Genomic DNA, 15,434 nt, shown 5'->3' with positions numbered 1-15,434 from the left:
ATGACCTCAGAAGATTGTTCGAAAGAAACAACCTGAAATAGAACGTCAAAAGCCTCCAACACCTCCACGTGAACCAACACCTCAACCTGAACCAACACCACCACATTCACCTATACATCAATCCCCACCAAGACATCCTACACCAACACAACAATCATCTCCACCCAGACTTCCTACACCGCCAAATCAACCATTGCCTATCACACAATCAACACCACCACAACAACCATTTATGTCTTCACAAGATATTTTCGGTACACCTCCACTATCACAATTACAACATGGTTCTTCAAGTAGAGGTCTACCTACACCACAAGATAATCTGTTAGACGTTGGTGATTTCGACTTTGCAAATAATTCAGAAGTGTTGAAGTTAGAAAAGAAAATGGAGAATGTGATAGCAGAAAACAAGAGGTTGGCAGCTGAGAACAAGAAGGCTGCTGATAGAGAAAAAATACTTGTGAATCGTGTTCAGGAGTTAGAAAAGAAAGTTGAAGCTGATCAATCTAAGATTGATATCCTGAAGGTTCGTGTGTCTGAACTTGAAGAAGAAAAGAACAGACGTGATGCACATAATGAATACTTCGAGTTGAAACATAAAGAGTTGAATGAAGCTAAAAGAGCAAAAGATCATGAGTTATATATGCTACATAAAGTTGTTGAAAGTATGTTGGGATCTTCTGTAGAAGATAAGTTTGAGGAGCTACAGGTTGCAGAAGTTCGTGCTGAACGTCAAGCAGAGATTGAACGACAAATGAAGGATAAAGGTAAAGGAGTTGAAGGAAGCTCGGTTGTGCCCGTATTAGCTCTAGTACCTTCAATGGTTACAGAGAATCCTGGGCCTATCTCTGCAGTATCTGGGTTGTTTGAAGATGAAACGCATATGCATGAATTGATAGGTGATAGTAGTGATGAAGATGGTGATGAAGATGAAGAGAATGATGAAGATGAAGAAGATGACTTTGTATTCTCTGCAAGTAGTCATATTTCAAAAGGTAATGATGATGATGATGCTGCAGGAGGATCTGGGGTTAAAGTTACAGAAGCTGCAAATGAAAAAGTCGTTGATGATTTGATGAACGACACATTGAATGAAGAAAGTGGTGAAGCTTCTGGAAAGGGGGAGTCGGATAAGACACAGATTGTAGAACATTCTTAACCTTTGTTCTTGCGTTTAGATGTGTATAGGAAGATGTTGAAAGATGTAAATCCTGAAAAGAATGAAAAGATCAGAATTGCGTTGAGCAGGAAGCCTAAAGGGCGTGAAGAGATACACAAAGCTATCTGAAGACCTACATTCAAGATAAAGCCCGCGGCTTCATCCAAGGGGGAGTTTGTTGGTGCACAATGTCTAAAGCCTGCGTCTTTGTAAAACTAGATTAATGTATAGGGTCCAGATAGGTCATTTTGTATAAGTTCAGGGAGTTTAAATGTAATTTTATGACTTTCATGTTGTAGGTCCGCTTTTGTGGCACTTGTCATATTAGCGGACCAACTTAGTTGTTAGGTCCGCTTTTGTGGACATGTCATATTAGCGGACCATGTAGTCTATAAATACCTCTGTTGTGTTCTTCATTTGTAACCTTGTCTGAGATTTCACGTCGAACTGCTGTCCGTACGGCAAGTGATATACAAGTGAAGAAAAGTGTTTAAAGTGTGATTCCTTCTATTTCTACTCCATTCTTTACATTTTGTGTTGTATCATGTCTGAAATGTGTTTCCGCCACATTTCCGACAAGCACTAGCTCTGATTGACTCATTCTAGAGGTCAAAACTGATCCTACAGTTTTGTTTGTTTTTTTTTAAAAAAACAACTCAAATCCCCATTTGTAGGTCCTATCGATCCATCCAATCTATTTGATTAACAAGTTTAACGTGTAACATCCGTCAAATAGGACCTACAAAGTTTAACGTGTAAAATCCGTTTGATTTATCGAAGGATTCTTTAAGGTCGACCAGGTCACCAAGTTTAACGTTAAACTTGTTAAACTTGTTAGTCGGTTGGCAGCCTTGGAGAAGGATTCTCTAAGAAGGATTTATCGAAGGATTCTCTAAGATCGTCGATTTAACGTGTAAACTTGGTCGATCAGAATTCACACTTGGAGAACTTGGTGACCTGGTCGATCGGTTGGGAGCCCAACTGGTGTCACACCCCGACCATGATAAAACAACACATCGTGGCGGAAACATTGGGGAGTGTTGTAAAAGAATCATTGTTTCAAAACACAAAGAAATTTGAAGTTTCGTTTTATTAAACATTAAACATTTACATCGTCTTGAGATCTAACAAACAAGTTAAACATAATCTCTTATTGTTATTAAGTCACTAAGGCCTCATCCAATCCGATGTGAGTATACATCCTAGCAATCAACATCATTCAACAATACCTGAAACATATGTGAAAACAAATTCAGCAAAGAAATGCTGGCGAGTACATAGGTTTTATAAGAGTGTCGGATTCATGGCTAGTTTACATGCTGCAATATGTAGGATTGAGGTTCGACCCTAACGAGTCGTTCAGAGGTGTTCAACTTCATTTTAGGTGCGAAATAACAAGAAACGGAGGTAGAAATAGTTGATTCTTCACTAAATATACCGATTGTATTGATTTGACAACGTTTACAGCTCGATCGTCACACCGGCAGCACTTCGGGGTGGAATACAAGGAAATCGATATGGTTTCGCTCAAATGAACACCTGTATATAGTGATGAGGTTTCGCTCATACGTACTTGACACATAAGCGAAACCTCACACGACAAGATAAGCGAAACTATCAATGATCATATGAGCGAAACCTCTAGCTAAAACACATATACTCTCCAATTTTCTTGTAAAACGCACCCTAATCTATACAATACAATATATGAATCGATCCAAGAAGAAGTCGACAGATGTAGTGCACCAACAAACTCCCCCTCAGATGTTGACGGAGTCGTCCATCGAGTCACGACAATGCTGTGTCTTCACTTCTTCAGTCTAGATCAGTCTCTGGGCTTATCTCTTTCTCTATCTTCAGACTCTCCCACTCAATTTGCTGGCATTCCTTTATTTTTCATCAACATCTACATTAGGATCATTGTCTGGCTTTCTTCAATCAAAGACTTTAGGAACTGGAACCTGGCTATCTTTAATTCAGAATCCTCAGGTATCGTAACCTGGCTTTCGTTCAGCTTAGATCTCAGGATTGAATTAACCTGGCTCAACTTAACCTGCATAAACTCTACCTCAAAGTAAGAATTATATTTAACAATTTGAGTATAAACATATGCATCAACACTAACTCTCTTTCAAAAAACATATACACCAACAACAACTCTCCCTCAAACCACTTTCTTTATGATGAACCACTTGTTGATTTTCAAAACATATTTGACATTCAAGATATACTCCCCCTCACAACAATGTCATCATGTTTAGCACTTCGAATTTTGAAAATCAGCTTTCCAATCATCAGTTGTCGAAAATCTTTTTGACTTTTTCAAAATTTTATGCTAAGACACACACAAAATCTTTTTGAATTTTCTGAAAGAAAGTAACTAACACCACTTGAGGAATCAGGAAAATGCAGAAAATGAAATATTTATAGACATATTTTTGTGACTTCGTGTAAGAGGATCACATCAGTTTATGAGACATGTCACTAACACCGTTAAGCTTGATTTCATTTTCAGTTCTAAACAATTCACCTAGATTGTCAGTATATCAGTCCACTGAAATTTTTACACAAAGTTCAATTGATCCGAGATACGATATTAATGGCTTAGATACTAATTTATTCGTGTGTCCCATTACTTGAATATACTCCCGTATCCAGATCCCAATATTCAGTCTTACTGGTGAGTATACCACAACTGATATCTGTTTAGGGGTTAGATGCGAGGGCCGTGAGAGCTCAGGTCGATACTTCCGTATACATAGAGAGATGATGGCTTCGACTTTTCGGTGTGTCCCCTTTAGAGGATCTTTTTGATTTCAACAGCAGCGACTATCAATTTTATTGTTTCATCAGCATGCTGAGGGCGGCGCTTATATTTCAAAGCATTTGCAATAAGCATTATCCGGGGACTAGGTCAGTACTTCCATACAGCAGAAGTCCCGGGATAATACCCCAGATATCACTGAGCATAAAGACCTAGTATCTCAGAATAAAGGACCTTTCAAACAAGATTTCATGGGTTACCTATATATCCTGGAGGTGTTCCCCATGAAAACGCAAGTTAAATTTAGGTTTATATCCCAAAATGATTTACTAACTCTCTAAAAACCTACCGGCACATCTTTAGCAAGACTGCTTAATTGCATTTATACAATACACTTCTTTAGCATACCGTGCTCGTCTAGCTGATGTACTATCATTTCCCCCATATTACACAGCTCTTTTTTGAAATTTTGTAATGTTTTTGGATTTTTATGATTTTATCATGTTTTTGTATTTTTCTGCGAATATCCCCCCTATAACTAAAACATATATCCAAGTTTGAGTTAACCCACAGAACAAGCAAGTTTGAAATTTAGTTTATATCTCATCACAATTTACTAAATGTGTAAAAACCTATTGACATATCCGCAGTAAGATTGTTTATCACATTTTATCTTTCCATTTATTTAGCATGTTGTGACAGCCTACTGATGTACTATCATTTCCTCCTTTTCACAACAAAACTCATTTTTGATTTTATCATGTTTTTTGGCTTTTTCAAAATTTCTAATGTATTTGGATTTTCTGAAATTTCCCTACGCCCCCTAAAATGCAAACACATTTCAAAGGAAATTTGAAAAAAAAAACTAGACTCTTGACCCTCTTGAAAAACAGAAAGTAAATTAAACTGTACAGAAACTTGACAACTGACATCGAATCGCATCAAATCTCCATTCACTAGGCATAAACAATCTAAACTCCCCCTTTCAACAAACCATTTTCTCATTAAGATTTCAAAACACTTAAGTTTGTTTTATCACTTATAAGTTTACCACTTGTTAAGCATGGGGATATGGTTCATCATCTTGTTTATCAATTTCATATATAGTAAATCAAGTACAACTTAGTGTCCCTGATTTACCATTTTCATTTCAGACACCTCTGTACCACTTGAAAATTTTTAACCACTTGTAAGATCACAAACAACACCACTTGTAGGTATGACTAACCAATACCAACTGTAGAAATGAGACATCTACAAAACCTCTTTACCAATTGCAAGATTAGTCACAAAGATGCCGATTCCTGCTTCTCAATTACCAACCTGGAAGCTCCGGCGTAGTCCTTTCACCTGTAATCATTCAAACATTTTCAACAACTTTCATACAATTTCATAAAACATGAATGATGCCGATTCCTGTTCCACGATATAAACTTGGGATCTTCGGCGTAGTCCTACAACTTCAAGGGAAACAAACTTCCATCCAAGTCTTTTCAGACTTGATGGCTTTCAATTCTTGTGCAGTCGGGTTATATGTTGCCTTTTTAGTTGCATAAAAATCTTTAACCCCCTTTGCTTTCCCATTCAACATTTTCCCAAAAAATTTCTTTACATTCCCATTGAATGTTTTCTCGACATCAAACTTAGTTTTCTCATTGTATAACTGATTCGAGATTTCAACATTTCCAACTTTCTTTTTAACTTCATCAAGTTTCAGTGATGGAAACTCATCATCATTCACTGAAATTTTCATCTCACCTTGTGGCTCCTCTGGCTTTGTGGAACCAGATTCATCGCTTATTTTCTCATCAACTTTCTTAGCAACCCACATTTGGTCGTCTTTCTCTTTCTTTTTATAAAAATTCTTCTTCGAACACTCACCAACCTCATAAATTGAATTTTCAAAAACTTTAAATTTTTCTGCGGTGTTTCAATATCCACAACCTTTTCTTTCAATTTCCTAGAAACTCTTTGTTTTGTTTTGGCATTTCCCTGACAGTTCCATGCAATGTGACCAGCTTCATTGCATCTGTAACAGGTTCGAGTCTCTCTTTGATAAAACACTTCAGTTCCATTCTTCTTCTTCTCAGCAAGAAACTCTTGATTTGACTGTCTCCAGAATGGTTACTTCTGTTCCTCTTCTGAGCTTCCACCTGACACAAATTCAGTTTTTGTTTTAGAATTTTTATCATTTTATGGTTTTCTGGTGGAGTAAATCCTAAACCTTTCTTTTTGTAGCTACGATTTTGGTTAGTTTTCTTTTGAAAACCAGAACCAGAATTGTAACCTTTTTTCTTGTTTAATCGTTGTTGAACTCTTGAAGTGTTTTTATTAGGTTTTTCAGAAAGATTTAACTCTTCTATTTCAGAAATATTAATTTCTGTCATTTTGAAAACCTTTTTGATCAAGTCGAAATGAACACTTTTTATTGGAAATTCTTTATCATAGTATAATTTGTCCGAATCATTTAAAGTGTATTCAACTTCAAATGTTTCATCATCCAAATTTGCTTTCGATAACAAAAATTCTTTACTATAAGACCGTTTAACCAACGAATTTTGACTGTTGACTGACGAATTTGACCCTCCAGACTCAGACTTTGATTCGAATTCCTCCTCTGTATCCAACACCTGATCGACCACCTTTTTGATTAACTCGGACTCATGATTAGTATCGGACGAGGTAAACGTCATATCAAAGTTATCTGGTAAAACATCAGTTGTGTCGGTTTTTAGCTTTATATTGACTGCGTTTTCAAGTTGCTCCTCGTTTGGTTTTCTAAGAGAGTACCCTTCCCAAATTGTCTTTTGGAGACCAGTTACTGTTTTGTTCAAGACATCATAAGATTCTTTCACATAATTGAGGTTGAATAATAACCGCTCATTCTTCTTTTCATATTCAGCAATTATCTCATTCTTTGCTGCACATTCCTTGCATGCTTCCAAACACTTTGTGCAAGGCTTGACAACTTCAACAATCTTTTCTACTTCGATTGTTTTCACCACTTCAACCACCTTTTCTTCTATAATCACCTTTTCTTCTTTAGCAATTTCCTCGGTCATTCTTTCAACTTTCTCAACTTGAACAACATCTTCAGTTTTCATTTGTTGTTGTTCTTTTGCAGCTCTTTTCTCCTTTAGTTTCTCCATGCGATCTGCAAAATAGAAATGAAAACTTTCAGGAGAAAGATGAGTTTTAGCAACATTTATATGTTTCTCTTCTTCATCATCACTGCTACTATCAACTGGTGACTGATCCAACTGTACAGACTTTTCAGAACTAGCATCTGATACACCAGAATCAGACGGTGTTTGATCAAAAATAACTTCCTTTTCTGAACTAACATCATTCTGTACACTCTCATTTTCACTCTGTGATGTTTCATCGGCACTTTCTGAACTTTCAACAGAAACGACAGACTCTTCATCCACACTCTTCACAATCTCTCCAATAGACTTCATCCATGTTGCAAACATGTCTGGTTCTCTGACAATCTTAGCGATGAAAGCTTTATATTCTCCTTTTTCATCAACGAACATATCAGAGCTGAAACCTTCATGTAGTTGTTCATCATCTTGGTCAACTAAACAGGCTTTTCTATCAGGAGATATGTAGTTGCTCCATTTGAAGTCTACCAAACACGCTCTTTTTGAATCTTCAACCTTTCTACCATGAGCCGTTTGTGAGTCTTGTGATTGACCAACTTGCTGATAAATGGCTTTTCGGTAGTAATCATCTTTTCCGAACAGATTCTGAGCACCACTAGCTTCCCTGTTCTTGCACTCCCGCTTGAAATGCCCTTTCTCCCTGCATAGAAAACAAGTAACTTTAGATTTATCAAAACCTAAAGTAGATACATGGGCATCAAGAAAGTCATTTCTCCCGGTAATTGTCTTGAACTTTTCAGCACGCCTAAGAACACTAGCTAGGAACCATTTGATATCCATTAATTCCATCTCTTTGGCGTCTATCTAATCGTAATCCTCTTTGGTGAGCATAGGATTTCCGATCCGACCAGCCACCAGACCCTCATAAGATAACAACACTGAACCAAGTAGAGCCATGTGGTCTTTTGCAGTTTCCTCAGAAAAACTTTGACCTTCAGGAAGATTTAGAGCAATGTTGCACTGAATTGCATAGCCATTTCCTGTCTTTGTGCTCTGAGACTGAAAGCTTGTGTTTGACTCTTTAGGATTGACACTTGGAAATGATGAGTATCCGCTGCTGCTTTTGGTTGAACTCTGATCAGCTTTTTCTGTCGAATCCCCAGCACTGAAAGCAGTTTGGATTTTCGGACTTCTCTCAGATTCTGGAATCGGAATACTACCTTTGTAATACATCTTTACGTCTTGTTGACCACTCGGACTGTTCATCCTAGCAATCTTCTGCTGTTCCAAATCCTGACTTTCAATCTTTTCAATAAACTGAGAAATAGTCAACCCATCATAAACACCCGTGTTCTTCAGAATCATCAAATACGTTCCCCATTCTTTCTGAGGTAACGCCTCAGCAAGCTTGTCTACCCACTCTTCACGATCTTTTGTAATGCTCAACATCGACATTGATCGCACTAGGTGACAGTATCTCTCAATCAGCTTCTTTGTGTCTTCACCCGGTAGACTGCTGAACAGATCAAACTCTTTCTTTAGCACCGCCTTCTTGCTTTTAATCATATTCTCACTACCCTCAAATTTGACTTTAAGTGCATCCTAAATTGACTTTGTCGTCTTGTCATGCTGTAATAGAATAAATATGTCTTCCTTGATAGCTTGTTGAAGCAGACTGATCATCATCTTTTCTGCTTTGTACATAACACGTTCTTGATCTGTGAACTCTGATAACTCTTTGAGAACCTGCAAATCTGTTCGAGGCAACACGTATTTCTTCGATACAAATTCCCATGATCTAAGATGATTTGCCTGAACCCAGTTCTTGAATCTGTCTTTCTACCCGTAGTATTCTTTGATATTCAACAATTTAGGGGGCTTTTGGGTGGTTCCCGTCTCGTTTTCTATACTCATGGCTTGAACAATAGCAGATGGACCAGACGGTGTTGCAAATGCGTTGTAGAACTCGGTATCCATGATGACTTAGCACGATTTTCAAAATCAGTGACAAATTAGCGAAATTTGGTGTTTGGTGACACAAAATGAAACCTCTGATGTCCTTAGAAGTGAAACCTCAAATGTGCACTTGGAGCGAAACTATGATGTTCACAAGAGCGAAACCTCCAACAATGCACCTATGAGCGAAACTATCAGGCAATTTGCAGCGAAACCTTTCAGATTATGTGACACAAGAGCGAAATATGATGTTCAAATGAGCGAAACTACACACTGTCCGAATAAGCGAAACCTTGTCCGAGATCAATTTTGTCCATGTTTAATTCGAATTTCAACACCAAATTCTCAGGGATTTATCTATGTCCAATTCTCTACAGTCTATGAAATTTTGATCCAATTTTGACCGGTTAAACTTTCTGAATTGATGAAAGAAGGTGTAGAAGTAAGAAATCTCAATGAATTCCAGCTAATCTCTGCAGAACTCCTCCTCCTGAAGCTCTGATACCACTTCGGCGTGGAATACAAGGCAATCGATATGGTTTTGCTCAAATGAACACCTATATATAGTGATGAGGTTTCGCTCATACGTACTTGACACATAAGCGAAACCTCACATGACCAGATAAGCGAAACTATCAATGATCATATGAGCGAAACCTCTAGCTAAAACACATATACTCTCTAGTTTTCTCGTAAAACGCGCCCTAATCTATACAATACAATATATGACTCGATCCAAGACGAAGTCGACAGATGTAGTGCACCAACACAATACTTAACTAAAACCTTGTTTTGAAAAATATAGTATTGCGACATAATTAACCAACTCAAATCAAGTTGGTTATAATTTATAAAATCTCGTAGCCATGATTTTTAACCCAAAACATTTATTTAATCAAATCAAATTGTATAACATCTCGTAAAAAGACTCGTTAATAAAACTCGCTGTCTGACATCGTTTTAAAATCGTTTCCCTAGTGAACTAAATAATGACACAAAATGTAATAAGAAAGAGAACTTATATAAGATGTACCAGCGGCGTATCTACCATGCTTTTATCATGCTACACCTGTCCCATTATCTAATCACATCCCAAAACCAATCGTCTAACCAAATCGTTTATCTAGTTTAAGTCGTTTCAAATCGTTTAACTTATCCCAAAATCGTTTAACAAGTTTTAATAGTGAAACTACTTTTGGTCGTCTCGCTAATAACATTCAAACCTTCATGACTCGACTATCTCGCCTTTCGCATTAATAAACCACCAAAGGGTAAATTAACAATCACAGATTCGGTCGCTACCCACCTAACCCACACATAACCATGGGTGCAGTCTGATAGCGGGATTTGTCACATCCTATGGTACCATAACCTAATACTGGTCGGTTTGGCCACAATTAATGAATGTTATTCGTTATGTAATTACAACCAACAAGTTTGTTCATTTTATCAAAATCATTATTAATTTAATATAAACAATTTTAATCGTTTTCAAAAACCATCATTAAAACATCGAAATCATTTAACACATATGAATCACCCCAAAAAAATCGAAAACAGTAAAATAGGGGAACTATGTACTCACCTGAGAGTGCTTAGTGGTCTTTGAAAAACAACCAAGCAAAGCTAGAGGGAGCACAGAATAAATCGAAAACCTAATAACTATATAAATAAACCCGACCTAAGTCGGAAGTTCGGATAGGATGAGGTCTTGTAAACCAAAAATGAGTTATAGGAACTCACATGACATGGTTTAACAATGCGTACATACTAGATTGAAACGTACCTAAGTGCTTTCGACCCGTTACGACCCATTAAGGTACCTTATGCTACTTTAACGCGTCGTTCGCGCAAACGCGCATTTGTGTCGTCTAACTAATCCTATGACAAGTATTATATGCCTAAACATGTTTAATTATGTTGTATAATCAGTTAAGTGACAAATGTTTGGGTTACATATGCTTAAAATCCAATTATGCATAAAAGGGCATTTTGGTAATTTACCTAAGGCATTTAATCCACCTATCATACAACCACTTAAACTCGGTGACCATAAGGTATAACCTCAGAAGGTTATTCCCTATGCAACTATGGTCACTAACCATGTTTAGTTGAATCCTAATAATCGACCAAACGGGTCGAGTTCGAAGTCTAAGCGGTGGTTTAGACCCCTTGACTTACGACTCTAACAAGCACTAACTAAAAGTGACGAGCTAAACATGTCAAAACATGTTTAACCTAGTGATTTGGTATCAAAATGAGGCGCTTTGATACCTATTAGTAGTTCCGTTGCAAAATGCGTGCTAAAACACATTTTGACCAAAACTTTGACTCGTCACTACACCTAGTTTGTAACACCCCAACCTGGATAGGGCTGACGTGTCACTATCATGGATATCAAAACCAAACACAATCCATTTAACGAAGAAAAATTGAATTGTGTTTGGTTTTGATATCTATGATAGTGACACGTCAGCGCTATCCAGTTAGGGGTGTTACAATTATGGTATCAGAGCCCAGGCTCCTTCCTGTAGAAAACTTTAACATTAATAGTTAAACGTGTGAGTTAAATGGGTAGACGTCGGGTTAGGATATCTCTCTTTCTTCTTCACGTGATTTGAAATTTTCTCCTCACACTCACATATCTCCTTTCAGATGCCTCCTAGAAGAAGTGTGAACAACCAACGTATCGAGAATAACGACATCCCTATTGAGACCCACATTGCTAACGCTGTCCATACGGCTATCGCGAGTTTGGGTCCAAACTTGTTGCAACAGCTTCAACAAAATAACAACAACGGGCCACCAGGAGGTAATAACAATAATGGACCACAAGGGGGTAATAACAACAACGGCCCTCAAGGCGGAAATGCTAACCCTCCTATTGCCATTCATGATTGGCTTGATCGCTTCCAAACGTTAAAGCCAAAATCGTTTAGTACCCCTGCTACTCCCGTCGAGGCGGAAAACTGGATTGCTCATATCGAGAAAAATTTTGAAGTGTTGGGTGTGAATGACGAATTCAAAGTCAGGCTTGCTGGTTACAAATTGGAGGACGATGCTCATAGGTGGTGGAAGACTTTGAAGAATGCTCGTGGAGGAGATAATTATGCAGCCACACTTCCTTGGAATGAGTTTCGCACATTGTTATATCAGCAGTATTTCACTGATGCTGACCTCAGGGGGGACGATGAGCTTATTATGCAGGGGGACGATGAGCTTATTATGGAGTTTAAAACTCGTTTTTGACGTTTGGTCAATTTTCTGGGTTCGACTGCAGGTTCGCTAGAGCAGCAAACCAACACTTTCAAGTGGGCTATATGTGACCGTGATAGGAAGTTTATTCTGAATCTCCATTTCACTGATATTAATGAGATTGTTGTAGCGGTCAAAAACTTGGATAATGATAAGAAGCATCGCCAGAGGACGTTGGATGATAATCGTATGCGACCAAGGGAAGATAACCAGAGTAATTCTTCTTTTCAAGGTGGCAATGATCAATCTCGAGACCATAGGCACCGTTCTGACAGGAATTACGACAACCAGATACAGCAAGACAAACAAAACATGCCACAATATCGTGACCCTCGTTGTGCCACTTGTGGGAAACCTCATAGCGGGGTTTGTCGCCGAGCTGAACATCTCTGTTTCAATTGTGGAGATGCAGGTCACCTGGTTAAAGAGTGCCCTAAGTTTAACCCTAGAGCTAATAATAGGGGAAATGCCAGACTTACTACTAATGATGCAACTAATACCTCAGGTATGATTTTCGGTTAATTGCATATTAGTTAACGTGATATGCATGCTCTAATTGACACTCTTGCATCAATATGTGATATCACTTCTACTTGCTAAGTACTTGATGACTAGGCCCACTACTTTAGGGTACTCATTAATTATATCTACCTCCTTAAGAGGCGACGTTATCTCTGATGTTTATAAAGATTATCCAGTTTGAACATAGTCCATTATCCGTTCCATAACATCCAATTGGACTTTTTATCTGTTCTCACTATCTGAACAATTTGCTTGCTATGATGTTTGATATGTTGATTTTGTCTGATCTCGTAAAAGTTCTCACTAGTTTAAGTTCATGTCTACCTTTCATTTTGTCACTCGGAATTTGCTCTTGTGCGTGGTGTTTTGCTATACAACTATGATACCGGAATTTCGTAGCATATGCATATTTTTAAATTTTGCTTTTTATCCATACTTAATTTCGAGGACGAAATTTTTCTTTGGAGGGTAGAATTGTAAAATACGAAACTTTTATAACCCTAATGTAACATCCGCCAAAAACGGATATCCAAAATCCGACCCGTTTTAATTTTTTTTATATGGAATTGGGTGTGGATATATTTACATAAAAGTTTAATTTTATACAAATACTCCAATTTTGTCATTAATAAACTTTATGAAACTTTTATCATTTTAAAAACTTTAAAATATAAAGAGTTTGTTATATAAAGTTTATTTAAAATACATGATATTGAAACTTATATATTACAAAACTTTATAAGTAAACACATTACTTATATTTATATCAGTGGCGGACCCAGTAATTTTTCTATGGGGGTGCGGAACATTTTTAAAAATTTTAGGCCCCAAGGTATATAAGTAAAAAATCGGTTCGTATCGGGTCGGGTCGGGTCATGTAAAACAAAAGAACATCGATCTAAATTTATATAATCATCAAAAATATATCAAACCTTGTTACAAACATAAATAAAACGTCACCCTACGGGTTTTCATTTTTTGAAATCTATCCAAAACATAATATATCAACTATTCAAGCCTTAGAAATCATAATGTAAATAACCCTAAAAATCATCTAAACAAAATATACACCATAAAAAGAAAAAGCCAAACATTCTTCACTAACAAATATAACCAACCAGATCTACTGTGTGGTGTATGCGACTATAATAAAAGGCAAAATATCATCACTAACAAAATATATCCCACCATATAACATAATAAAAAAACAAAATGAAGCACATGTCTACTGTCATGGTTAGTATGCAGCTAGCATCAACCAAAATTCATCAAAAATAACAAAGAAATTTACCTGTGTTCGATTGGCGGTGGTATGATGGCTGATTACGGTGGTTTGCGGCTGCTGACTGTTCACTGTTGTCGCTGATGTTCTGATCGCTGGCGTGCAGGGAGGATAGAGAGAGCGGGAGAGAATATGTAGTAAGGGTTTTGGGCTTATTTATTTTATTTTAGTTTGAAATATTGTTAATTTGTTGGGTTTGTTTATTGGGCTAAGACTTAGTAGTGGGCTAGTTAAAGGTATTGGGTATTTGGGTTTAGTTATTTAGGTATTAAAAGTTATATAATTCAGGTAGTATTTGTTTTTTTAAAAATAAGAGTTACTAAAAAAATTTAAAATATAAATTGATAACACTTTTTACCTAGGGGTGCAGACGAAAAATTCCAAGAGGTGCGGACAGAAATTCCAAGGGGTGCGGACGGAAAATTCCAAGGGGTGCGGACAGGATTTTCGACGGAACTTAGCACTCAATTTTTTTTTTCCGGGGGTGCGCCCGCCCACCTTCACTATGTCTTAAGTCCGCCCCTGATTTATATAAGAGACATGTATTTATAGCAAACTTAAGGGATCAACATGTCACTTTTGAAAGTTATGAAAAGGTTATAGGAATTCTAGATGCTTTGTTTAAAACTTTTAAAAGTGGCCGCCCAAAATGACATCTCAAGACAGCCTGTTCTTCCTCTACGATCTCGCAAATCTTTACCCATGATCCTCGAAATTGAGTTCCCTTCTAAACTTGTACTAAATTTCGGTGATTGATACGAATTTAACGCGTTTCCTTTTGTCGATCAATCACGAACCTAGTCTCCTTGCCAACCAAGTTCATCAACTAACACATCTTTGATTTCGGAAATTTTCAGATTTCCAAAACAAATCGAACAAACGATGTACTATATATACTCCACAAAGCTGCTTCTTGTACAATACATATCGACCACCACCCTCACATTTACAAAACCTTTTTTTTTACAAAATAAGTTATTGGTTTATAACTCACTGATTCGACACCCTCACAACTCCGCAACACCTTCGCCTAACTTCGCACCATCGTCGGAGAAGTCAAGAACGCCGGAAAACCTCCACTCCATTCTTTATTTCGTTTCGCCGCAGCCCCGGAACTCGTAGACGACACCGGAGCCGTACAGGATCACCGCGGAGATTGTTCACGTTCGGTATATCGTTCTTGTTCTTTCGTTTTTCTGGTTTAATCCCCGTCGTAATACAATAAAATACGACATCATAAATCATTCAGATGAATAGATAAGTTGAAAACTATATAACAGTTTATATGGTTCTTTTTTTTCTAATGAAGAAGATGGACCGAAATTGGTGTTTAAATGAGTTAGAAACATAAAAATTTCCAATCAGATGACTTAGTCCAGTGGGTTTGTG

The 15,434-nt window shown here is 37.3% G+C and overlaps 2 protein-coding genes across 2 annotated transcripts; both read left to right on the top strand.

Moving 5' to 3' along the window:
• The first annotated feature begins 232 nt into the window (after positions 1 to 232).
• Positions 233 to 1,159, top strand: LOC110925240 (clusterin-associated protein 1 homolog). Its single transcript, XM_022169206.1, has one exon. It carries the CDS (start codon positions 233 to 235, stop codon positions 1,157 to 1,159), a length of 927 nt encoding a protein of 308 aa, XP_022024898.1.
• A 10,482-nt stretch (positions 1,160 to 11,641) lies between these two features.
• Positions 11,642 to 12,763, top strand: LOC110925241. Its single transcript, XM_022169207.1, has 2 exons — positions 11,642 to 12,227; positions 12,267 to 12,763. The coding sequence occupies exons 1-2, from the start codon at positions 11,642 to 11,644 to the stop codon at positions 12,761 to 12,763; spliced, it is 1,083 nt and encodes a 360-aa protein (XP_022024899.1).
• Positions 12,764 to 15,434: the final 2,671 nt, after the last annotated feature.

Source organism: Helianthus annuus, chromosome 17, assembly GCF_002127325.2.
Source record: "Helianthus annuus cultivar XRQ/B chromosome 17, HanXRQr2.0-SUNRISE, whole genome shotgun sequence".
Lineage (NCBI taxonomy): Eukaryota > Viridiplantae > Streptophyta > Magnoliopsida > Asterales > Asteraceae > Helianthus > Helianthus annuus.
The sequence above is the reverse complement of the archived record's forward strand: the minus strand, read 5'-3'. Positions and strand labels throughout refer to the sequence as shown.